Genomic DNA, 25791 nt, shown 5'->3' with positions numbered 1-25791 from the left:
TCCCCCCACCCCCCTCCAACCTTGCGCCCTGTGTTGCCAGGTTAGCCTCCGGCTCGCCGCGACCCCACTTCGGACGAGTGGTTTCAGCCACCGTGTGTGTGTGTGTGTGTGTGTGTGTGTGTGTATGTGTGTTCCACCAGGCCATCCATTTAGGGATGAAAGACACATGGGTGGCATAATCCACGATTAGCAACACAAACTAAAAACCCCATGCGCCATGCTCTAAGGGCCCATTGAGGCCCATCCCCTCCTGGTTGAATGGGACTTCCATTAAGGTGATTGGGTGCAGCAGCATCTGTGGGACTGCAGATGGATTCACACTGGACAAGCTGCACACCACCGGTGGATGTCCTTGTGAATATTCAAGAAAGCCGTGCCTGTAAACGTCACAGTGTTTTTCCTGACCGATGTGCCCCCCCAAGAGGTTAGAATGGGTCACACGAAACAGCAATTCCTGGTGACCCAGCGGAACAAATAATTGGAATGTCTCTTCCTCTGTATCAGGGTCCTAGTTTACCCTGTAATAGTCATCATTTATGACACAAAAGTACAGGTAGATGATCTGCCTGCGGTACATGAGCATCCTGTCTATGTTAATGACCTCTTTTTGAGCATGCCAAAGGGTATTGTTCCCAGACTGAGCCAAAAATGACCACTTACCTTTTTGAATCTGGCCAAACAGGGAGAGAGCGGATACACCCCCTGACACCCTACCCCCCCTTTCTGCTTTCGCCTGAGCAAGACATTTGTTTAAGCCCTATCAGTCTGTGCCTAAATTTCGTGGAGAAAAGGGAGGGGAAGATACAGGGGTGCAGACAATCTGCTGTTCTCATGCTATGTCTCTGGCCCTCCCTGTCTCCGGTGAAACCAGACTTTGTTGGGCAATGGTCTGTTGACACCCATAGTCCAATAAAGCCCAGCATATACCCCCTTGGAACCTTACCAGTTGCTGGTATTTTGCTGCTCGACCGAGGGCGATGCATCAAGGGGGAAGGGGTTGGGCATGAGGGGGAATGGACACGGTGGGCCGAGGACTGGGGACTGGAAGGAGTCCTGGACCGGGGAGGGACTGCCACAGCAGAAGGGGAAGGGTTTGTGGTGTCATGAGTAGTGGCCAGATGATTTTTGGCAATGTGGATTGCCTCGGCTCCGTACGTTGGCATTGCAACCAGTCAGCTGTGGTAGCGGGCATGGCTGCTATGAACTGCTCCAATGCCACCAGCTCCACAATCTTCTCAGATTCTTGTCAGTCCGGCTGCAGCTATCTCTGGGCAGAGTTCAGGACCCTCCGGGCACAATGGAACAGTTGTGCCATATCCAGCACAGGCTGCTGAAACGTTGCTGGTGCCCCTCGAGGTAAACCTCTCCCACTCCACTATTGCTTCCCAAGGGGCCCCGTACTTTGCCACCGTAGCTGCTGGGTGATCGAAAACCTGTAGAAAAGTTTCCAGGTCATCCTCCCGGGCCATCTTCACGAGATGAATGGGTGCAGTCGGGGGCTGAGCATAGCAGTCTGCAGTTACTGCCAGGACCTCTACTGGTGCCTGTCGCTCCGCTAATTGGGTTGTCATCATGGTGTCCATGGATTCATACTGTTGGAGGTGTATCCTCTGCTGGAGGTGCTCTAGCTGCTCATCATCCATTACCGCCCTGTCCTGGGTTTCGGCACTGCTGTGACGCACAACGGGGAAGGCGACTGGTATGTGATTGTGTACTTTATTCACTTGTGTCCTGGACAGGAAAACAGGTCAAAAAGGGGGAGGGCGGGGGACTGGTGCAGAGAAAGGGGCTCTTGGTTGGCGCACAGGACTGTGCGGGGTCATCCGGCGTTGTTATGCGAGGTGCAAGGTTGTGCATTGTCTCTCTCTCGGCTCCACTGCGGTTGTGCTTTTTGGGCTCTGTTTTCCCCATCACTCTCAGGCAAATGGGTTGACATATGGTTGGTTACTAACCCCAGGTGTGATGAGTCCCCCACCCCCTTTTCTGGCCGCCCAAGTTTTTCAACTTCCATTCAGTAAAGGGGTAGTTTGTAACTACGGGTTGTACACAAAACGGACGTTCGTAACTTGGGGACTGCCTGTACAATGTTTCTTTAATGTATTGTGCGCACACACACCATCTCTCTTTCGCACTCTACAACCTCCCCCTCTCTGCTCTTCCAAGTCCTGTCTCATCGTTTCCCGTTCCACGTCTCTTTGATAACGACTACCCGCCTTGTCCCTCGACCACGATTTCAGATCCTTGCTTCTGTTCAGTTCGCCGATCCACTGAACGACCACTCACCCAACCACGAGAACATGTCTAGTCTTTTGGCTCTTAATACACAATCCTGCACTTAAGTCCAGCATCCTCCGTGTCCTCTGTTCATCATGACAATAGTAACATTTGTTATCTGTTTCTATTGCTCTCTCTATTAAAAAATATTTATTTTATTATGACACAAAATACAAAATATGACACAGAATACATTTATTATTATTCTCATATCATATTATTACTGTATTGTTATGCTAATGATGTTTTAGTGTATCCAAAGTGTTTGTTTTTGATGCATAGAAAGGTGTACAATATACTAAGACAAATATTTGACAAACTGACGTCAGATACCCACCATACTTAACTGTTCCGACTTATGTCAAAATCTGACTTAGACTGAGGACATGGAATTGTTTGTACCGTACTTTCCGCGCTATAGAGCGCACCTGACTATAAGCCTCACCACCCAAATTTCATAAAATTTAAGAAAAATTACACACATAAGCCGCACCTGACTATAAGCCGCGCCTGCCTATCAGCCGCAGGTTCACACTGAACCACGATATCTTTATGGTACACAGAAAGATGGTACATAGAAAGATTTTTTTAATTGTTTAATTACTAAACACAGCAGTAAAATGAGATAACCATACCGGCTTTTTTCCGAACAGTGCCTTAACACGGCAGTAACGCAGCAGTGAAATTACATTATAGTAACATGCCGGTTAAAAAAATAACAAGCCTACCAGCTGTTGATCGTTAGTCTTTTAAAAAAGTAATTGATCGCTCTCTTCATCTTCCTCACTAAAACCACTGAATTCGTCGTCTTCAGTGTCGAAATTGAACAGCCTCAGAATGACTTCGTCACACACTTTCTCAGTCTCTCTTTCGTTGTCGCTCTCAACGTCACTTTCGTTCCGTGGCGAATTTGTGCTTGTGCTGTCCTCTTCATCATGCAGTAGTCCAGCCTTTCGAAACCCGTTGGTGATTGTGGATTTTTTCACACTGCTCCACGCTGTCAGGATCCACTGGCAGACTTGAGCAAAAGTTGCTTTTCGCATGCGGCCAGTTTTGGTGAATGATTTCTCGCCGCTGGTCATCCAAGCCTCCCACTCAACCCTGAGTGCCACTTTAAATGCACGATTCACACTGATGTCGAGTGGCTGCAAATGCTTCGTTGTGCCCCCAGGAATCACAGCTGGAATTGAGTTTGTCCTCTTGACAAACTAGAGCGCCCGCTATAGGCCGTTAGCCCGTAAAAATATATAGATTAACCGCATCGTTGTTTAAGCCGCAGGGTTCAAAGCGTGTGATAAAAGTAGCGGCTTATAGTCCGGCAATCACGGTAATTCAAGGACTGCCTGTACTTAGTTTATGGCACCAAATGTGTGAAAGGTTCTTTGTCATTAGGCTTTCAGTAACCCTATTTTGCCACTTGACAGTACTCATTCAAGGAAATATGTTTTCTGGACAAAAAAAATAAGAACACATCTTTAGGAGTTTAGAGATATGATTACCCCTCCTCAGTTATCAGTTACTAGACTTGAACAAGTATACTAGTCAGTACATAGTATACGTCTCATGTGCAAAAAGTCCCTTGCCTTGAAATTTGAAGTTGAGTTTGTTCATGAGGCCAGTCATATGAACAGCAAATGTCAGATCAGTCAACCAGTTATCGGTGCTTAGTTCATGGACTTCCTTTCCTTTCCTTTCATTTCATTTCACAAAACTCCTGAATCTGAGTTTAAATCCCACACACTTTTCAGCACTTTGCCCAAGCTGAGCCGATGATCTGATAGCTGTGTGGTAGGGCAGATCTGTGCTGGTTTTTTTTTTTTTTTTTGGAGGACCGTGACACTGAACACAAATTGCCTGTGGTTTAATGCCCTTGCCCTAATGAAGTTCACTAGTGTGGTCACAACAGCTACATGGTTAAGTTTTGGCACTGACTCACGAAACACCTCCTGATGAATAATGCAATGCAAAAATATTAATTTTTGCTGTGGATTAATTTCATACACTTTATCCTGCATCCTTTTCAACAGACCCATATTTTTCCTGTCAAATTCAGACTTCGATTAGTTGTAACACTAGCTAAGTTTTCCCATTTTAGTCCTAAACGTTGTATGAATGAGTTTACCTTTGTGAATATGTCTCTCCCAGCCATCGTGCCTTTCAGTGGTTGCACGGAGGCGTGTTCCTCAGTTATTTCAATTTTTGCATTATTTCTCTTATAAAGATGAGAAGCTGGGCTGTGTCACGCACATTCCAACATTCATCCAGAGCCAAGGAGTAGTAAGTGAAACTGTCCAAAATGCTTTCAGCTGCTGCTCCAGATTTGCTGCCATTTCCTCAACCTGCCTTGTTACAGTCCGTCTCAAAAGCGATTTTTCGAAACAGCTGCTTCTTGTCTGGGCAGACTATTGCTGTTAAATATCCTGCACTCCGCATCAACCTTTTTCTCCTTGCCACTCATTTTTTTAAGGTACAGGACTCAGGAGGCTAGCACCCTAGCTATCATGCTTTCCTCGAGATGTGAATCTCGTTGAAGCCCGGCGGTGTAATTAAACAGTGCTTTTAGTCTTACAATTGCATGTGTCTACCTTGTGTACGTGTACATTTCAAAACAAAAGTCACAGTTTTAGGGGCCCCCACAAATATATGGATATTTCATAATTTTTTAAGATTTCAATAATATAACCAGTGAAAGAAATGTCTTTTGACCTTGGGGCCCTACAGGACTTTGCCGGGCCGAATACGGCCCGTGGGCTGTGTCATGCCCAGGTCTGCAGTTGTACAAAATTACTACAATAGGTTATTTCTGCTAAAGGGGGCAATACCAGCTTCTGAGACCTGGGGTGTACTTACTCCCCCCCCCCCCCCCCCCCCCCCCCCAAATAGGAATATTACATCAGTTAATTTTTTTGTTGAATAAATGTTTGAAAAATGAATTTTTAATTGTGTTTTTGTTCAAGTATATCACCTTTATCTACAGAAACTGTTTAAATGAAGATCAAATATGTTGAAAAAGGCAAAATTTTCCATGGGGTGTACTTAGTTTTTTACATAACTGTAACTGTTTACCTTTTGAACACTGAGAAAAGACAACACCAGAATATGAGAACTGCTCTGGGCAGCATTAAATACAGACTTAATACCTACATGTCCAAAGTGGCTTACACATAACATCTGTTTGCTGACTTTTTCTGCCCCCCCCCCCCCCTTTTTTTTTTCCCCCCTTCCCATCATTTATTTTTTCTTTAAACTGGGCTATATATTTGTGGGGGTTCCATGCATAACCCCTGCAACAAATGAAGTTTCCACAAGTAACCTAAGCTTACACACACACACGCACACACAGACAGTCTGAAGCCGCTTGTCCTAAGTGGGGTTGCAGTGAACCGGAGCCAAACCCGGCAGCACGAGGATGGGGGCCACGCCAGGGCGCAGGCCATTGCAGGGCACCCCCAACAGGACTTGAAACCCAGGCCTGCCAGATAGTGGGACCCATCCAAGCCCGCTGGGCCCCTGCGCCTCTCTTATCGACCCAGTAAACTTTAAAATGCAGCTAAAAAACAGTCTTTAATTTCTACATTTATTTTTAAGCTAGACAAGTAAAAGTTAAATATAATAGAAAACCTAGAAAGGGTATTTTTTTAAGTGTACATTCCAAATGTGGACTTAAAAGAAAGTTTGTCGTAAAATGTTGAGGATACCTTTTCAAAAATATTTCTATTGGCAACACTCTGCTCTTTTTGCTGCTGAAGTATTTTGTTGATGGGGCTGGAAGACATATTTTAACTCCCTACTCATCTTTGTGCTTCTCTCTAGTGACAGGTCATGTTTTATTTTTTCCTGAAGTCTTTTCAGTATAGCTACAATAAGCTCTAGTGTCAGATAGAGGGGGGGGAAAGCCTGATATTTACATTTGTCTGACATTTTTATCCAAAGCGACTTAACCTACAGTTATTTAACCATTTATACAGCTGGCTTTTTTTACTGGAACAATTAATGGTAAGTACCTTGCACAAAGGCACAAGAGCAGTAGGTGGGGTTAAAACATGCAATTTATAGAACGGAAAGCTAAAGCTCTTAATTCAGTATCGTTCCAGCTGTCCCTCCTTATATATTTATAGGCCTGTTTTCATTCACTTTGTGTAGATATATAGACATATTTTTTGTCTTAGTGCATAATTCAAAAAAAAACTTTGCAGGTGCAGCTAAAGGGGGGGGGGGGATTGAAAAAATTCTTTCCAAGAAAAAACAACCAGAAACTCAGTTTTAAAAAAAAAAAAAAAAAAAAAAACTTGAAGGTTTGAGTGTGTTTCTCTTTCTTTGTTGTATTTTGTTTTGTATTTTGGGTAGCCAGTTTGAACATGGCCTTGAATCTGGTTCAGTCTGTATGGAGTCTGTGTTTTCTCCCTGAATCTGTTTCCTCTTGGTGCTCAATTTTCCACAGTCCAAACACATGCAGTTCAGGTGTGTTGGAAAATCTAAATTTCCCTAGTGGACGTGTGTGAACATGATTGTTTTTGTGACTGACTTGCCATGGACTGCTGTCCGTCCCAGGGTGTACTCCTATGCTTCCACGGTATGCTCTGGACCACCACAACCCTGCATTGGAAAAATGGTTATTAACATTGATGGATTCTGTTGTTCTTTTGGTGTTTTACAGGTCAGGTCCATAAGTATTTGGACAATCACACAATTTTAATCTTTTTTGCTTTGTACACTTCCACAATGGATTTGAAATGAAACAGTCAAGATGTGCTTTAAGTGTAGACTTTCAGCTTTAATTTGAAAGTATTTACATCCAAATTGGGAGAATGATGTATGAATTACAGCACTTGTTATATGTGGTCCCCCTTTATAAGAAACAAAAAGTAATTGGACAACTGGCTGCTGTGCTGTTCCATGGCTAGGTGTATGTTATTCTCTCATTTCATGTACAAGTAAGCAGATAATAAGCCTACAGTTGAGTTTAAGTGTGTCATTTGCATTGGAATCCATTCCTATTAAGTCTGAATATGAAGTCCACAGAGCTGTCACTGCCAGTGAAGCAAGCCATCATTAGGCTGAGAAATCGAAAGAAACCCATCAGAGAGAGAGAAAAAAAGCATTGTGTGGCCAGACAACACAGCTCTGCTTTCTAGTTATTGTCTTTATCAATTATTAATATTAATCAGAATTTAAATTCAGTAAGGTATCTGCCACTAGAATTGAAGTGGTCACTGTATAATACATCCTGATCAAATAGGATTTATCAAAGGTAGACGGGCTTTGAGTAAGAGGCACATAGACTGTGTAATTTGGTTAATTTCTCTGAAAGTAATAACCTGAAAACAATGATTGTCATTAAACAAAGAAAAGGCCTTTGATAGAGTGAACTGGAAGTATCTTTTTACTGTATTACAGACAGTTGGTTATAAAGAGTCATTTATTTATTGGACAGAGATACAATATGCTTTGATCAAGGCCAAAGTTGCAATGAATGGAAAAGCATCTAAAAGTTTTACGTTACATAGGGGAACTAAGCAAGTGTGCCCTTTTCACCTTCTTTATTTTTTAACCTCTTGCTGCTGCAATACAGCAAAATGTAAAAATTAAGGGAATCCAGACTCAAACAGCATAAAGGCTGAAGCTTTTATGTAGATGATTTATATTTACAAGTTCCATCAAATTTTCAGAGGCAATCAAGCTCAGTAACAAATTTTAAGCTCTTTGATTACTCTTTAAATTGGACAAAATCTACTAGTTTGTCGTCATGTAGGGATGACAAGAATACTGCGGCTCAAACATAGTCTGTTCCCATCCCACTGTAACCCACTGCTTAAAAAAAGATTTACTCCGCTAGATAAGGTTACACCTCTCTGTGGTGGGGAGAATAGCAACCATTATAATGATAATTAATGATTCCAGTTCAACTCGCTATTGCTGGTTTCATTCGACTCAATTTTTCCAGTAAACTTATTAAAAAAACTATTAAACTGGCAACTGTACGGAAACATAGAAGTGTCAAATTTTTATTCTTTCTTGGCAGACCAGCTAGAATATATTATCACTAAATGGTTTCATTCTAATTGACAGGGTAGTCTTTGGACAAAAATGAACAGAGTTTAAGGATATTTCACTTTGTGGTTTGTCTTAAATACCTAAATACTGGTGATTTTAGAGTCACCAGTCACCTGAACAGCGTGTATTTGGACTGTGGAAGTTAACCGGAGCACCTGGAGAACACCTACGCAGCCATGGAGAGAACATGCAAACTCAATGCTGATTGAGCAGGGATCGAACCCATGTCCTCTCGCACAACTGAGGTGCTGAGACAGAAGAAATTTGTAAACCAGTGTCTTTAAAAAAGCTCTCTAGATTGTATAACTCATCAAATGGGGATTTAGCAATGTATCTTCGTGACAAAATGTGAGACTTATCCCCGAGTCTGAGCCCTGATTTTTGTATACGAATTTGTTAAAAATACTTTCTCGATGTCTAACAATGCTAATTTACATCTTAATATAAGGTGAATCAGAGTCAATCTTACCCCGCATAAGATATGTAAATTACTCTTGATAAATTGTTCACAGTGTACATTGAACATCCAGACAGTTACTTTCACTCTTTATTGATCTGTCCAACAACACAATGTTTCTGGCAGTTACTACTAATAGAATGTCCTTTTTTGAGTCGTGATATTCCATTGTCTGCCTTCCTGTATTTTCTTGCAGATCTCAGTATTTAATCCCCAACAAAAGAAAACCAACCTAAAGAACCCAACAAAAAACCCACAAATTATATTAATTTGCCTGCAGTATTGCTAAAACAAGTTTTAATTGAATTTGGAAACGAGACACACATTGTCACAGTGGTTAAATCTTTTCATTTTAATGGAGAAAATTTCAGGCTCTGCTAAAAATGAAAGTTTTGAAGAAATATGGGACACATTTTTAGCTAGAGTACATATCTGAACATATAAATAAGGCGTTACAGTATATTGTGCATGTCTTACGTACAATAGATTATATTCTTCATCTCTTTCAAAATACAATATGTGTATGCTTTTATTGAATTATTTTGTTTGTGTGTACTTTTGTACAATGCTGTGGAAAAAGTATTTGCCCCATCCTGATTTCTTCTTTTTTTATGTATATCTCATACTAAATTGTTTCAGAGATTAAAACAAAATCTAACCTAAAACAAAGGCAACCTGAGTAAGCACAATATACAGTTTTTAAATGATAGTTATTTATTGAAGCAAAAAAGTTATCCAATACCAACTGGGCCTGTGTGAGAATGTATTTGGCCCTGTAGTAGATTTCTCCAAATCTATGAAACTGCATTCATAATGGGGTTCAGATGGACTAAATGCAACCAGACCTAATTACTGCCAGCCCTGTTCAATCAAATCAGCATTGAAATAGAACTTTTTCAGCAGCATGAAGTTGATTAAGAGGTCTTATCCAGTAACACACTATGCCAAAGTTGAAAGAAATTTCAGAAATGATAAGGAAGCAGGTGATTGCAATACATCAGTCTGGGAAGGGTTACGAAGCTATTTCAAAGGCTCTCGAACTCCAAAGAACCACACTGAGAGCCATTATCTCCAAATGGAAAAAACTCGGCACAGTAGTGAACCTTCTCAGAAGTGGCCGATCTTCAAAAATTCCCGTAAGAGCACAGCGATGACTCATCCAGGAAGTCACAAAACAGCCAAAGACAACACTGAAGGAGCCACAGGCCTCTCTTGCATCAATAAAGGTCATTGTTCATAACTCCACTATCAGAAAGACACTAGGCAAAAATGGCATCTGTGGAAGGGTGGCAAGGCGAAAACCACTGCTAACCCAGAAGAACATTAAGGCTCATCTAAATTTTGCCAAAACACACCTTGATGATCCTGAAGCCTTTTGGGAGAATGTTCTGTGGACTGTTGAATCAAAAGTGGAACTGTGTGGAAGTCAAGGGTCCCGTTACATCTGACATAAACCAAACACTGAATTCCACAAAAGAGATCATACTTCCGGTCAAGCATGGTGGTGGCGGTGTGATGGTGTAGGGATGCTTTGCTGCTTCAAGGCCTGGGGAACTTGCAATAATTGAACGAAATATGAATTCTGCTCTCTACCAGAAAATTCTAAAGGGGAATGTCCAGTTTTCAGTCGGTGAATTGAAACTCAAGTGCAACTGGATTATGCAGCAAGACAATGATCCAAAGCATAGGAGTAAGTCCTCCTCTGAATGACTCAAAAAAGCAAAAATAAAGTTTTGGAGTGGCCTATTCTGTGTTTACTCAGTTTGCTTTTCTTTTATGTTTATTTTGTTTGAAGATCTAAAACTTTTTAGTATGAGATATACACAAAAACAGAAGAAATCAAGATGGGGGTAAATATTTTTTCACAGCACTGTGATTTGTTGTCCGTAGTACAAAATAAAAAAATGCACCATATAAAATAAGGATTATTAGAACACTACCAAGCTAGGTCATTCTCATAATGTAATTATTACACTCACGTGTAACATTTGTAGTCTCTCTCTACTGAGTGTTTTTATCCAAAGTGCTTTGCAACTGTTTCCCAATTTATACTTGAGATTTTCAGGATAAATCCTTCTCTCGAAGGTAATTCCAACAATTACAGGTTTGGGATTTGAACAGACAATCTGTAGGTAAAAAGAATTTATTCTGCTACAGACACAAACTTTCCTAACTATCCTAATAATGAATGGAAAAAGACTGATAGAAATGCAACAGAGTACTACTACTTTATAACTGTACCACAGTGAAAGTGTAAGGTGTTGATGCTAAAATACACTGTGAAAGAGCATTTTTTTTTTTCCAGAAGTTTACTTAAATACAAGTAATGGAGTAAATGTAATACATTACTACCCACCTCTGCTGATAGGTAAGACTCAAGCTATTTCATTTTGTTTGTTCTGTCCAGGCAGGATACTTCTAGTGTCAGGAAGTTATTTTATATAATGGTCACACATCCTACATGTTGCCACCCCTGAGTATAGAGTTGTATTTATCTAACCTGGAGAGTGCTATATTGTATGCTTTGTAGAATTTCAGAATTTCTTTAAAAATTCTTTTGCACCTTTGTCCAAGACAATTTGCAAAATTCAGAAGGGTACAAGGTAAAAGCATCAATAAAACTTAATTCTATGACAAGATACCTTACTATATCATGAGATCAGCCTAGAACTAGACAATTTTGAGGATCATTTTTATTAAATCAGACTTGAAAATATACTATGAATAGGGTTAGACCTTAAATAAGAGATGAGTTGAGCTAGATGAGAGGAATGAGCAATCCTGTCCAATGTCTATAGGTAGAGGAAGCGCAGTCAAGTAGGCTGCCACAGGTAGAGTTAAGGTTATCTGGTGAAAAGTAGGAAGGACCAGAGCCATCTTAGGATTTGTAGACTAGTGCCTTTAAATTTGAACCTAGTAGTAATGAGGAACCAGCTGAGAGACCAGAGCAGAGGATCAATGTGTATGTAGTGTGGAAGGTTGAACATGAGAGGGGCTTTTTTTATGAGCTAGAAGAGCTGGATAGCAGATGCAGAAAGACCTCAAGTATAGAGTTGTATTTATCTAACCTGGAGAGAACAAAAGCCTTGCTAAGTTGAGTGGCAGTGTCAGATTTACAAATTTTTTTTTAGCATAGCCTGTTTTGAAAAAACAATTTACTACTGTTTGCTTTGCTTTCAGGATGTAGAAAACACATTTTTCCCTAAACTCTTTGAACAGAAGGTGATCAGTTAACAAGTCCTGGGAATTAATGCCTATAACTATAATCTGCAGAAAAAAATCATAGCTCATTGCAAAGGCTCAAGGTTTTTTAAAGCTGTTTTGGCTTTTTATGACAGGTTATATTTCTTTGCACTGCAATCCAGCATCCCTTAAGGTTAATATCCTCTGTTATGTAACAATCCAGGTTCTCTCATGTGTTTGTTTTTGTGACACTGAAGTTGCTGTTTGTGGGTTTGAACCTACTGTCTAAAGCTATGTTTCTCTTTATAGATCTCACTAGGGGTGTGTTTTGTATTGATGTTTGGAAACGCAATGCTTCTGACATCCTTTTACGCTTCCTCGCTGGTGTCTGTCTGGGTGAGTATACCTTGGCGCTCTAAACCTTCCCCTGGTAAATATATAGTTAACCATGTTTGGTTAACACATTTGTTCTCTTACACAGGTCTGTGGACAGCATGGGGAAGCATGCAAACTCCACATAGACTAAATTGCCTTTGAATCCATGTCTGATCCCAAAGCCCAGGAGCTATGAGGTAGTGTTTATGGAGGAGTTTAGAAGGTGGCATGGTGGTGCAGCAGGTAGTGCTGGTTACTTGTAGTGCCTTGACTCTGCAATTGGACATAGGATCAAATACAGCACAGTCTGTGTTGAGTTTGCATGTTGTATTCTTGTGGGTTTCTTCTGGGTCTCTGGTTTCCTCCCACAGTCCAAGGGGATTGGTGAATAGCCTGTAATGTTTTGCAGTACTCTGTTGTGGTTGGCTTGATAGTTGTAAGTAGCTTATGGTGGTGTGATTAGTGTTCTAAATTGCTAAAGGTATCACCTAAAAAAAATAATAGTGACAGTACTCAAGTTTGGGATACCAGGGTTTCATTGCTGCTGTCTGCAGATGATGTGCCCCTATTAGCCTCACCAAAATGTCACTTTCAGTCTTCACTGGAGCAGCCTGCAGAATGTCAGGTGAGCACTTCCAGGTGTGAGGTGATGGTTTTTTTCTCAGGGTGAGATAGGCTGTTCTCTCCAGCTGCTTCTCCAGTTTGAGGATGAGAAGCTTGAAGGCGGCACAATGAACATTGCGCTATACATGTTAAGGGAGTTCCCTCTATTTACAAAATAATCTGTTCCTGAAGTGGTGCAGATAAAGTCTGAATACCAAAAGCCCATTTCTCATTATTTTAAATGGGGAAAATAATGCTTTCCCAACCATTCGAAACCCTCAAACCATTTTCCCCAAATTTTCTCATAAGAACACTAAAACCTTATATAAACACTAACCCATGATTTCAGCATGATATAAAACACATTTGTATTTATGTTTATTTAGCATATGCTGTTCTCCAAAGCAACATACATCTTACAAAACAACACAAAAGTGCATTACACCCATTACCTTTGTTTGCCTGCTTCCAGACTGCTTAGAAAACTCAGGGCAGTATTCTGGAGTACTGGTCCGGAGTAATGTCCATTTCTTAACGGATCAGTTCTCTGCAGATGAGCAATAATCCAAGCAGGGATCCACTGATCACCTTGATTGTGAACAACTTTGTAGAACTGCACCCTTGTACATGCACATATGTACTTCAGAATTCATCAGGTAAACGCTTCCTTCTAATTGCTGTACTGTCTCCGCAATCATTCAGTTAAATTACACTCCCAATGTGGCTGACAGCCACTCCTGTGGAATTTCATATGCTTCCCACAATGCCCTGCTCTCTTAAAATATACCAGATTTGGGGAGATCAGGGTTGCAGACATCACATCACATCACATCAGCTGAACCGCTTGTCCCATACGGGGTCGCGGGGAGCCAGAGCCTAACCCAGCAACACAGGGCATAAGGCTGGAGGGGGAGGAGACACACCCAGGACAGGACACCAGTCCATCAGAAGGCACCCCCAGCAGGACTCAAACCCCAGACCCACCGGAGAGCAGGACTCGGTCCAACCTACTGCGCCACCACGCCCCCCGACGGTTTCAGACATGCCAGCTACAATACATTATTGCACTTCCTCTTTGCTCTCGTGATGTGTGGTTTTCCATTTTTTTGGACAAGTTTTGAATAAATTTTGTTATGCAGTTTTTTTGTTCCGTAAATTGAAAATTGGGTATCAAAAGCCAAGAACCCTTAAATTGAAATTTCAGATAGACAGTTCATAAACTGAGGGGTGCCTGTACTCTTAATAATAAATAATAACCATTTTTACTTATTTTCCCTGAGACAGTGGGGGATCTTTTAATGTTGAACCATGGATTTTAGGGCTGTGATAAGACTCTCTTCACTGGTCTCCTAGTTGGCAGATCTGTTCTTACTGTGGGGATAAAAGTCTAAATACTCTGAAGTGATAACTGCCGATAGTTATTGATTATAACTGTGTCAGAAGTGTCTGCCCCATCCCCACTGTGCTACCATGGGCTGTGTGTGCCACAGTTAAAATATAATAATGTCTAAAATGCAGTGCCACTGCAACAGAGAGGAAGGACAATATTGACAGTACTTGCTTAACAATAGAGAGGAAGCACAGTATTGCTATCAACATGCTTAACACTTCAGTAATGGTTTTTCTTTGTTCATTTTGTTGTCTCAGGGAGTAATTGCATACAGGAACAGAATTGCCAAAGCCTGCAAACCTGGAATTATTACATGGGTAAGAATGTGCAGTAATTATTTGTCAGTCTTCTTTATTTTCAGTGATTAGTGTTAAAAGCACATTTATATTGTCAGGTGGTTCAGAGTTTTGCGTGGCTGATATCAACAATCATCCTGAAGTTCACAATGTCAATGGTCTTTGGAGCGTCAGATGATGTAAGTACGGGAAATGGTTACCAACCATTAATCGGTGTGAAACTGTAAATTCACAAAACCTCAGAAATAAATTATTGCACATTATTGCTTATGCACTACACCAGCATCCTTCACCCTGCTCCTGGGCAGTTGTGCAGTATATTCAGTTAGCAGCAAATTACATATAATTATTTAAAGCTTAAACTGCAACAAGCAGCAGTATAAACATGGGGTCACCAGAACCACTTTTGACAGTCTGTACATTAAACAGTAGGATGTCCTAATCAGAGCATGTACTGCATACTGGCCATGCCGATTAGTGCAGGCTGGGCCATTAAAGCCAACATGGTACATCTGTGGTCCTCAGTCAAACTAGAACGCGTTAGGGGCTCAACACCAGTCGGTCGACTTATATACTGGGCATATATACTGAGTGCTTAAAGCGAACCAACAACACAAAGTGTTTTTTCCGTATTTAACTCTCTTAAATGACCCCTCTTTTCTCAGGCCCACATTAGCAGCTTAATCAAATCTAAGTTCACAAGCTACAAGGACTTTGACACCCTGATGTACACCTGTGCTGCGGAGTTTGACTTCATGGAAAGAGAGGTTGGCATTATAAATATATTGAATATGATTTCTTCAAATTGTAGAGTATATTGTTTGTAAACTATCATTCCAGTGCAGCTGTCAACAAAGGACCAGATGCACAGAATTATTCAGGGAGTGCTGCAGAGCCATTCCTCTTATGTTTAGAGCAATGATCCTCATGGGATACAGAGGTGTTTGTTTATGCATTCGGCAGTATCACTGAATCCTCTTGCTCACAATGGTTTGAATGTGATTATTTTCAGACGCTGTTCAGATTCCTAAGGACGCTGCTGCTGCCGATAAATCTGCTTGTTGTTACTGTCATTGTTGGGAAGGTGAGGTCTGCTTTACAGCGATCTCTGCTACTAAAGTAGTCACTCTGTGCAGTTTCATAATACACAGATCTGAAAGTATTGTTCAAAATCCAAGATTAATTTTCGTCGCTGGCAGTTTGTTTGATGAGTTATTTCATTTTTATCTTGCACTATTTCCTTATCAGACAACAAGAGACATCTGGAAGTTCTTAATTGATCCACCCATGCCGGATGAAGACAGTACTGAACTGTAAGAATTTCTTGTGTAAGACAGAAGTCATCTGTTTGTAACTGTTTGGCTGTGTATCTGATGTAGCCATAACTCATATGTATTAATACTTGAATTAAGTTTCACCTCAGGGCAGCAGGTAGAGTAGCGGTTAACCTTGTGCTCCAGGTTCAAATCTGATCTCCTGCTGTACTATCCAAAGCACTTAGTGCCAGTAAAAGAATATCCAGGGTTATAAGTGGGTAAATCAGTGTGATTAAGTAGCTTAATATTGTAAAATGCTTTAGAGAAAAACACCAGATCAATAAATAAATGTAAGAGTGGATTTTTTTAGGATTTTTACATTCTGTGCTTTGAAATTATATCACAAATGAGTGCCAATCAGACTAACATATGCAGTATGACAATACAGCATGCTGAGGTCTCTCTCTCTATTTCCTTTCTTTAAAACAGAGTCACAAGTGCAAATGGAGAGGTAACGTGTGCGTCCTCGTTTCCTTTAACATTTTTTAGATTTTTCTACTATACGTGCCTTTTGCAAATAAGTGCTTCCAGGGTGTTCCTGACAGTTTAACAGTTATTCAGCAACAAGCTTAATATTACATACTGCTCATTTTCATAGTGATTAAAATTCATACTTTCTCATATCTGGTGATTTAGAATAACTTCTGGCTGCTCCTAGACGTTTTGAGTGTGTATTTGTGTGTCTCTAGTTCTCCTTCAGTGTTTTTTTTGGTTTTATTCTGAATTACTTGTACTTTTGGCTTTTGTTCTCAATGTGTTTCTCCTCTTCTCAGCTGGTGTTCCACACACTGCAGCTCATGGCCTTTGCAGTGCTGGCAGTCCTCATCATGAGACTGAAACTCTTCCTTACGCCTCAAATGTGCTTAATGGGCTCACTGATCTGCTCGAGGCAGGTGAATGTTGGGAGTGCAAGAGAACCATCCATGGTAGTGATGAGTGCACTATGTGGTGTCAAATACCTGCAGTAGATGGCACTGCAGTGTCCTGTTAATCTCCCCTTAGCCATTATATGGCCAAATATGAAGTTACCCATAGCTGACGCCTGTCATCACGACACTTTGTTGACCTGTGTCTGAGTGCCACTGAGATACCTGTGCATTCCTGACCCTGCTGGGATAACCTTGAGCTCAGCCATAATGAACAAAATCACACCAGTCCTCCATGTTGACACACATCCGTGGGGTAAGAAATCCATTACAAGCACAGGGTAGCGCTGGTACCTCACAGCGCCCGGCTCTGGTTTTGGACCTGGTTTTGAGTTCGACTCTGTACTAACTTTGCATTACATTTACATTTACATTTATTCGTTTGGCAGACACTTTTCTCGAAAGCTATGTACATCTCAGAGAAATACAATTGGTGCATTACATTAGGAGAAAGGGAGACATAGTTGCAGATGTGTGATTCTTAAGTACAGTTAGTTTCTTTCCACTATATGCACTGATGTTCATCGCACAAGTAGGTGCATAAAACTCAGAATAGACTATTCCTGATCACCTTCCTACATTTTTTTTAAAAAAAGGGTATACAAACATTTACATTTACAGGAGTAGTGGCTGTGTAAAGGCTTATTTGGGCATGATCATAAAGTTATGGTGCATGAACATTTCCACCTTACATGAGCTTAAGCGATCATGGGTGAAGTGAGTTTGGAAGAAGTAAGTTCAGACCCTTCTTAAATGTGGATAGAGTTTCAGCAGTTCTGAGTGAGAGAGGGAGGTCATTCCACCACAATGGAGCCAGAACTGAGAACCTCCATGTTTTTCCCCTTGTACGCGGGACCAATAAGCGGGCAGAAGTAGGTCAGCGATGTGGTCTGGTTTGGGTGTAGCGGTTGATCAAGTCTTGTAAATAGCTAGGAACAGTTCTATTGATGCATTCGTAGGCAATAACCAGAGTCTTAAATTTGCTCTGGGCAGCTACAGGAAGCCAGTGCAGATAAATGAGTAGAGGAGATACATGGGACGCTTTGGCAAGTCAAACACTGCTTGTGCAGCAGCATTCTGTATCATGTTTGAAGTTTGATGGCAGTAGCAGGAAGGCCACACAAGAGAGAGTTGCAGTAGTCCAGATGGGATGTCACTATGGCCTGGACAAGTAGTTGAGCAGAGACAGTTGTGAGGTAAGGACAAATCCTGCAGGTATTATGCAGAATGTATCTGCAGGTCCAGGTTGTGGCTTCAATGTGCTAAGAGAAAGATAGACTTGAGTCAATCATCACTCCCAGACTCTTAGCTGAGGAGGTAGGCAAAATGAATGAGTTGTCCAGTTTGATCGATAGATGTGACAGGAGGACAGACCAGATGGGAGGTGAAGAATCTCTGTTTCAGAGAGGTTCAGTTGGAGGTGGTGATCAGACATCCAAGCAGAGATGTCCGACAGGTAGGCATCAATGCGTGCAGAAATGTCTGATGCTCCACGTGGGAAGGAGAGAAAGAGCAGGGTATCATCAGCATAGCAGTGGTATTTGAATCCATGGGAGGCAGTGACCGGGCCAAGGGAAGAAGTGTAGATCGAGAAGAGCAGAGGACCCAGTACTGAGCCCTGCGGGACACCGGTTGAGAGAGGCAGAGGAGAAGAATGGGAGCTCTTTCAGACCATTTGATAGGATCTGTCAGATGGGTAGGACTCAAACCATCTTAGTGCCGTTCCTTTGATCCCAAGCTGAGTAAGAGAGAAGAGTAGAATCCGGTGTTTGACAGTGTCGAATGCTGCAGACTGATTGAGGAGGATGAGGACCGAGGAGAGGAAAGTAGCTCTAACCAACTGAAGAGCATCAGACACTGCCAGAAGTGCTGTTTCCGTGGAGTGACCAACTTTGAAACCAGACATATCCATCGACAAGATGGTTCCGGGTGAGGAATTCAGATAGTTCACCAAAGGCTGCCCGCTCTAGAGTTTTAGGTAGGAAAGAGAGGAGGAGACTGGTCTGTAGTTTTGGACTGAGCTGGGATCCAGGCAGGGTTTCTTTAACAGAGGTGAAAGTAGAGCAGTTTTGAAGGCAGATGGGAAGCAGCCAGGGGAGAGCAACGAGTTGATGGTCTTAGAGATGATGAAGGTGGAGAGTTGCGGGGAGATGTTCAGTAGGAGTGACTGTGGGATTGTATCTAGCGAGCAGGTGGTGGCTCTGATATCAGGAGGTTGGAGATTTTAGATTCGGAGAGTGGCTTGCATTGACTTTGTGCCTGAATAACAAAGCAAAATCATCAGCAGTGAGAGAAGGAGGAGGAGGGGGTGGTGGGAGACACAGAAGGGATGAAAAGAGTCTGGTTTTTTTAGTTGCAGACTGTATTTTGTTGTGGAAGAAGGTAGTTTTAGCTGAGGAGACAGCAGAGTGAAAAGTAGCTAAGAGTAGTTTGTAAGCATCCAGGTCTGAGCGAGTCTTGGATTTTTGCCATCTTTGCTCTGCAGCTTGGAGTTTGGTTCTGTTAGCACATAATGTATCAGTCAGCCATGGGGTGGCACTGGGGTGTGCTGGTCTAAAAGATAGTGGACAGAGAGGAAAATGTTAGTGGCATTGTCTGATAGATGTGAGAATTGTGCAGCAGAAGGGAGAGTGGACAGTGTAGCAGAGGCAAGGCAGGAATGTAAGAGAGATTTTAAGTTGCTGCGGAAGGTGACAGAAAAAGGCGAGGGATTAGTGGTGAGGCAGGGTTGGAAGGAAATGAAGACGTGATCAGATCCATGCAGCGGAGTAACAGAGAGGACAGGACAGCCACAGTTATGGGAAAATACAAGGTCAAAGCAATTGCCTGCTTTGTAAGTAGCAGGGGACTGGGACAGGGAAAGGTCAAAGGACTGTAGGAGCGACAGAAGGCCGCTTGCATGAATGTCGTCAACATGCGTTGTACCCTGGGAGAGAGATCAACAAGATGTCAGGGTCATCCAAGAAGCAGCCCAGAGGCCCAGGAGAGCGATAAAAAACAACTACAAGAGTGATTGGGGCAGTGATAGAGACAACATGCCATTCAAAGGAGGACAGATCATGCAGATGGAGAGGGAGAGCAGAATATTCGCAACGGGGTGAAATGAGCAGGCCTGTGCCTCCACCTCTGCCAGAGGGATGAGGGATGTGAGAGAAGTAGTAGTTAGTGGAGAGAGGTCAGATAATGAGACAGATTTTTCCATAGTGGGAATATGCTTTGCTAAGGAAAGAGGGTACGACAGACTGAGTCTGGATCACTTCCAATGCTCTAAAATCAATGCAGTGTATGCCCATGTTTGCCTCACTGATGCACCATTTTTTTGGACTCCACAGCTCTTTGGATGGCTCACTGAGCGCTATAAGCACCAGGTGATGGTGTTTGCCATGTTCTCAATGATGGCCGTCCAAGGTGTGTCCAACCTACAAGCCCAGTGGAATATTATGGGAGAGTTCAGTAACCTGCCACAGGAAGAGCTTTTGCAGTGGATCCAGGACAACACCAGTCCCGGTGAGTAATGGTGGGGTATGAAAAAAGTGCTCTGACCTGATACATGAAAGAACTGGGTTATTGTAACACATGCAGGGTCAGGCTGCCAGCACAGTGTTGGTAGTGAAGCAAGTGAGACTTTATGTCAATGCTGCATGTGTGCGTGCCTTGCAGACAGTGTCTTTGCTGGAGCCATGCCTACCATGGCCAGCGTCAAGCTCTCGGCCCTACGACCCATTGTTAACCACCCCCACTACGAAGACGCAGGCTTGAGGCAAGTACAGCACCCCTCCCTTGAGGGCAACTGTGGGAGTGCCTCACATGGGGCCCTCTGCACTCTACATAGCTTACTTTTGTGATGCTTGTCCTCGCTGCACAGAGAGAGAACGAAGCTGGTGTACGCCATGTACAGCCGCATGCCTGCTGATGTGGTGAGGAAAAACCTGGAAAAGCTGCAAGTGGACTACTACATCTTGGAGGACTCCTGGTGTACAAAGCGATCCAGGTGATCTTCAGACTCCAGACTTTTCAAGGGGCTCTAATATGACTCCATAACAGTGTTTTAAAATCTGGTGTTCTTCAGTTTATCTTATTACTGTTGGGGGGGGGTTGTAACTGGCTTTGATATCTGCTCCATTTATGACAAAGTTAACCTTATTTTTATAGCCTTATAGTTCAGTGGTATGATGATGTAACTCAGGTGTCCACTCCATTGTCTCTCACACACCACCTCTGGCAATTTATTTTCATACCATGGGGGAAAACTGTATATCGAGTACTAAATGCACACCCTAAAGTTGATGTGTTTCACAGGCCTGGCTGCAGCATGCCCGAGATATGGGATGTGGAGGACCCCAAGAACAAAGGGAAAGTCCCCCTCTGCACTATAATGTCACGGGACGCTCGACCGCACTTCATCACTGTGTTCCAGAACAGTGTTTACAAAGTGCTTCGGGTTCTGAGAACAGGTTCCAAAGCAGTCAGATGACGCTGAAACACAAACTTCAAAATGGAAAGCATTTTGATTCGTTAACTTGGCTGGCGGATTTTTATCAAACGAAACCTTCTTCAAAAGAGATGAAATCAGCAGCTTCTCCACTGTGTTCTCTGTGTTACTAGTTTCAACAAACAAGTTTAGGTTAATTAGATTTACCAAAGGTGCTGTGAGATACCTGGTATTTGTGTATTGCAGCTGATCTGATGCCATTTCCCACATTTGTTTGAATTTGGACTTTTACTGCAACCCTTTGTGATGCTACTGTTTGTTTTTCTTTTATATTTACCATTCTAATAGAATCCATTTTATGCAGTATTTGTTCACACTCTTGGGATAAGCTAAACAAAGGCTATGAAGATAGTTTACAATTATGTCCATGTGCAAATGAAACCACTGAAGTATTGTAAGATATATTTTAATTTAGAAAAAAAATACAATGAGGTAAACCATTTCAGCCTCTTTAAAATTTCCAAATCTAAATTTTAAGGAGACCTTTTTTTTAACTTATACTTAAAATTCACAAGTATTCCAAGGTAGGTGGTTGTTCACAACTGTCTGTTCTTGTGTTGACTCAAGTCTTTTTTTTGCTACTTTGATGGTTATACCTTTGTCTTTTGTATTAAGTGTTTTAATAGCCTTATCTTTTTTATGTACCGTGCATTTGGTGTTCCTGTTGATAAAGTAGGAGATTTTTGTAGCCTCCGATTTCAGGGAAAATGTCAGCACTAAAATAGTCTTAGAAAAAAGTTATATGGAAGGCGCTGTGTTTCACTGGTCCTTTTCGCAAGTATTGTTAGATATGAAGTTGCATGTTAACCAGGAGGAAGGGTACAGAAGCCAGTTGTTGCTGTGTGCAGTTTCAGCCTCCATATTTTGCTGAACGGTTGGAGTTCCTCTGCATACAGCACCTGTGAAACTATTTGTCCTTCGGCTGTGTGTCAGAGGTGCATGACCAAATGCCAGGGGTTCAGTACAACACTGAACTTGGCAGCAGACACATCCAATGAGAAGACATACAATCTGTAACATGTCAAGTAAAACTGTACAGCACATGTGCATAAGTCCACACAGAAGAGGACCAACTGATGGTTGGCACTCATTCCACCTGAGAGGACCTGGGCCAGTGCAGTTCACTGTTGTCTGTTGAGAGATCTTAGAAATGTGCACACAGTCACAAATTTAAGCTATTTTACTAGAACAATATTTATCGTAATGTCCCTTTTTTTTTTACTGCTGTCATTTTTAAATAAAGGCTATTTCTTAAAAGCTTGATTTGTTTTTCATATCATGACTAAGACCATTTTTGTCTCTCCTAATTGAATTATAGTGACATTGCACAGAGCGGCTTCCCAGAAAAACTGATTGTGAGGTATTAATATAGAGACAGAACTACCATATTAATACATAACTGCTGTAATTACACAGTACTTTTAAAGAAATGCCACACTATGGTGCTGGCTGTGGCATGACCTGACAGTATGTCACTTGTCACAGACTGATAAATGTCAACAATGAAAGGAGGCTCACCAGTAATGCAACAACTATGTAAAAACATTTATTGCATTCCACAGTCAAATTACAGTACAAAATGTACTTTTGCATTTCTTTGTTTTAAAATGTAAAAAATATATTGATCAGATCAAATAGCTCTGAGGAAAAAATTGGCACTAAACTGACATAGAAAAACCCATTAGTATAAAATACTCCACATACAGACAATGGAAACTGTGTATGGGAAGGTATGTACATACACAATATTCTGATTTATTGCTGTACCTTGTGGGCGATGCACCAATTAAAAAAAACTGAAGAGGTCAGGATCAAGCTCACATCATAGTACCTGCTGCAGTTCGGTATGGACAAAGACAATGGCCAACTAGACCTGCTGCTCACTGTCCCCCTGGGTAAGGTGGTGCCACTGGCCCATGAGCTGCTATGTCACACAACCCTGAAACCACATGGTCACAGATCTGTTGGTGTCCCTATTGCACCTCCTCCCTTGAACATAAGAGGGGTTTTGGTTCTCTGCTGGAATGTCCAGTTATCCAGGAGCATTTACCAAGGGACAGTAAGTATTTCTCCAATTAAATTAACTGCTACTTACAAGCATTTCTCTTTCTTAACATAATTCTCTTGTAATGTTGGTTTAAAAAACACTAATGCTGAGATTATGAATAAATCTGTAACAACTGTTTTAACAGCTAGAATTCTTACAGTTGTGCCAGTGAACAAGTGACAACATGGCAGAGATACGGTCACTAACCACATTAAGGCTAAAGGTCCAGGAGAGCAGAAAGAGCAGTCTAGAACTGTCCAGACTCTAGCAGGTTCCTGAGGTGGTTCTACACAGTAACATCAAAAAGGTACATAAATGTTTACTCCACACACATGAAAAACACACAAAGTGCACAGGTGTGTGTGACACAGGACACATATTTAGCCATCACATTTACAGAGAAAAAAAAAAGTCTTAAAAATGGGTTCTATCTACTGTAATAAATTAACGTAACTGAAAAAAATAGCATTAATGATAAAAAACACACTAACTCACCATAAAGTGATAAAATGATCTACAGTGTAAAATATAGTTACATTAAGTATTACCTCTTATGTAAACTTTGAATACTGAGACAAGACAAATACAGGATATTGAGCACTAGAGCACGCAGGAAAACAAAGTACTGTAGACGTCATTTACTGATTGTGAGCAGGACAAGAACATGGAGCTCACGTCTGAAGAACAGGACAGACGGAGACTGGAAATGTACTGTAACATTTGTGAGCCACTTTTTCCTCTGTTTCAGTTGCTCAGTCACCCACTATGGTTAACCAATTGTCCAGGTCAGCATCGCGGTGGTCCAGAGCCCATCCTGGAGGTAGGGTTTTTAATTTCATTAATTGAATGGATTTTTTTCAATTCCATTAACCATGTACTGATGATACTGCTCTCTGAAATTCACTTTTTGCTGAATTTCACGCAGTGGATCCATCATCTGGACTCTCTGTCGAGGTTCGATGCCAAGGATCGACTCTCCCCCAGTTTCACAGCTCTAGGTCGTTAGAGGTTTCAAAGGGCTTTGCTGATCTTCTGCCTTTTCGGACATCCTAAGCAACTTGTTTAAATCTTGTGCTGGAATCTCACAGCTGCTGATTTCAATCTGGGTTCAAATCCAGCTTTGTGTGTGGAATGAGCATGTTCTCCTTGAGTTTGTGTGGATTTCCCCTCACAGTACAAAGATGTGTTTCAGATGAACTGCTGAGTCTCAATTGCCCTCTGTGTGTCTTGACTGCCACAAATGTCAGCATGTGTGTGGTGCCCTATACCTGGGGGCACTGGCTCTAGTCCACCCAATACTGGATGAGTGCACAGATGTGAAACATAAGCAAATTAATTGTAGAATTTTTTATGGAATCAGAATTTGCGAGTAAAAAGTGAAGTCGACCTGTGACACCTCCCCACACTGCAGATGTCTCCTTTGGTATCAGCTGAAGGTGCATCAGGAAGGCGTGAGTTTGCTCCCCTCACCCCCTGTAGCGATGCTCCTCTGGTCCTCAGAAGGAGCTCTCTGTGTCCGTCAATTTCACAACCTCTTCATCCTCAACGCAGATCTTCACAGGCGACACCCTCTCCTGACTGCAGGCAAAAAAGCACACCAGAGTCAATGCTCAAAACACAGACACACATATACAGATAGACCATATGGGGAGGAAACAAGGTACTTTGAAAATAGTTGATATTAAGAGTTTATATCCCCTGATCACTTCTCCAGTGCAATGAGCTGAGGAACAAAAGTAAAATATCATTTTACTATACTTGCTCAGACAGTGATGACTGTGAGACAGAAATTTAAAAAAAAAAAAAAAAACACTGAGCTGCTCACATCTGCAGATGTCCCTCAGTCTGCAGCCCCATCATGACTCACTGGGACACGTCAACTGCGCCTTGCAAAGTTTCTGCTGATTTATCAATTTTCTCAAAGTACAAATTTTTCCACAGTGTCACTTATGACATATACCACATATGTGACATATACATACATTACATACTCTGGACAGTTCATTCACAGGGACCAACAGCATCAGGTTGATTTATTCTGCAGGAATTCTTGGTGCTGATTTAAAGTAAATTTTTTCTACCCTGAACAGCCCTCTGACCTCAGAAATACATTTCATCTAGACAGATTCCATGAGGATCTTCATGTGTAGGAAGACTGCAACACGTGCAGACGGAGATTGGTGGCCACCTCCAGGAGTGGCCCTGTAACCACCTGTCCTGCCATATCCAGGATAAGCTGCTCACCTGACTTTACAGCTCTTGTTGGGAACATTCAGATCCTGACCCTCATACAGAATGCACATCGTCGCTTCGTGGTCTGCCTCCAGCATGTACTCAGCTTCCTGTCTCCAGGGAAACGGGTACAATTTATCAGATTG

At 41.9% G+C, this 25791-nt stretch overlaps 2 protein-coding genes across 4 annotated transcripts in view; one reads left to right on the top strand and one right to left on the bottom strand.

The window, feature by feature from the left end:
- The window catches only part of dpy19l1l (dpy-19-like 1, like (H. sapiens)), a 37681-nt gene extending 15094 nt beyond the window's left edge, over window positions 1–22587 (top strand). The window contains exons 11-22 of one of the 2 annotated variants that reach the window (XM_029254216.1): window positions 12278–12364; window positions 14594–14653; window positions 14731–14811; window positions 15298–15399; window positions 15645–15716; window positions 15881–15945; window positions 16378–16399; window positions 16722–16841; window positions 20207–20381; window positions 20535–20634; window positions 20740–20865; window positions 21174–22587. In XM_029254216.1, the coding sequence (XP_029110049.1) occupies window positions 12278–12364; window positions 14594–14653; window positions 14731–14811; window positions 15298–15399; window positions 15645–15716; window positions 15881–15945; window positions 16378–16399; window positions 16722–16841; window positions 20207–20381; window positions 20535–20634; window positions 20740–20865; window positions 21174–21348 (1185 nt within the window). In that variant the 3' untranslated portion in view covers window positions 21349–22587. The remainder of the gene's footprint in view (window positions 1–12277; window positions 12365–14593; window positions 14654–14730; window positions 14812–15297; window positions 15400–15644; window positions 15717–15880; window positions 15946–16377; window positions 16400–16721; window positions 16842–20206; window positions 20382–20534; window positions 20635–20739; window positions 20866–21173) is intronic. The other variant, XM_029254217.1, reaches the window with a different exon arrangement.
- A 420-nt stretch (window positions 22588–23007) lies between these two features.
- Window positions 23008–25791, bottom strand: part of slc4a7 (solute carrier family 4 member 7) — a 52722-nt gene continuing 49938 nt past the window's right edge. For both annotated transcript variants that reach the window (XM_018754748.2, XM_018754749.2), the window contains exons 23-24: window positions 25658–25755; window positions 23008–24991 (exon numbers count right to left, since the gene is read on the bottom strand). In XM_018754748.2, coding sequence (XP_018610264.2) covers window positions 24910–24991; window positions 25658–25755 — 180 coding nt within the window. In that variant the 3' untranslated portion in view covers window positions 23008–24909. The remainder of the gene's footprint in view (window positions 24992–25657; window positions 25756–25791) is intronic.

Source organism: Scleropages formosus, chromosome 8 (assembly GCF_900964775.1).
Source record: "Scleropages formosus chromosome 8, fSclFor1.1, whole genome shotgun sequence".
In the NCBI taxonomy this organism is placed as follows: Eukaryota; Metazoa; Chordata; class Actinopteri; order Osteoglossiformes; family Osteoglossidae; genus Scleropages; species Scleropages formosus.
This window is presented reverse-complemented; position numbering and strand designations above follow the sequence as displayed.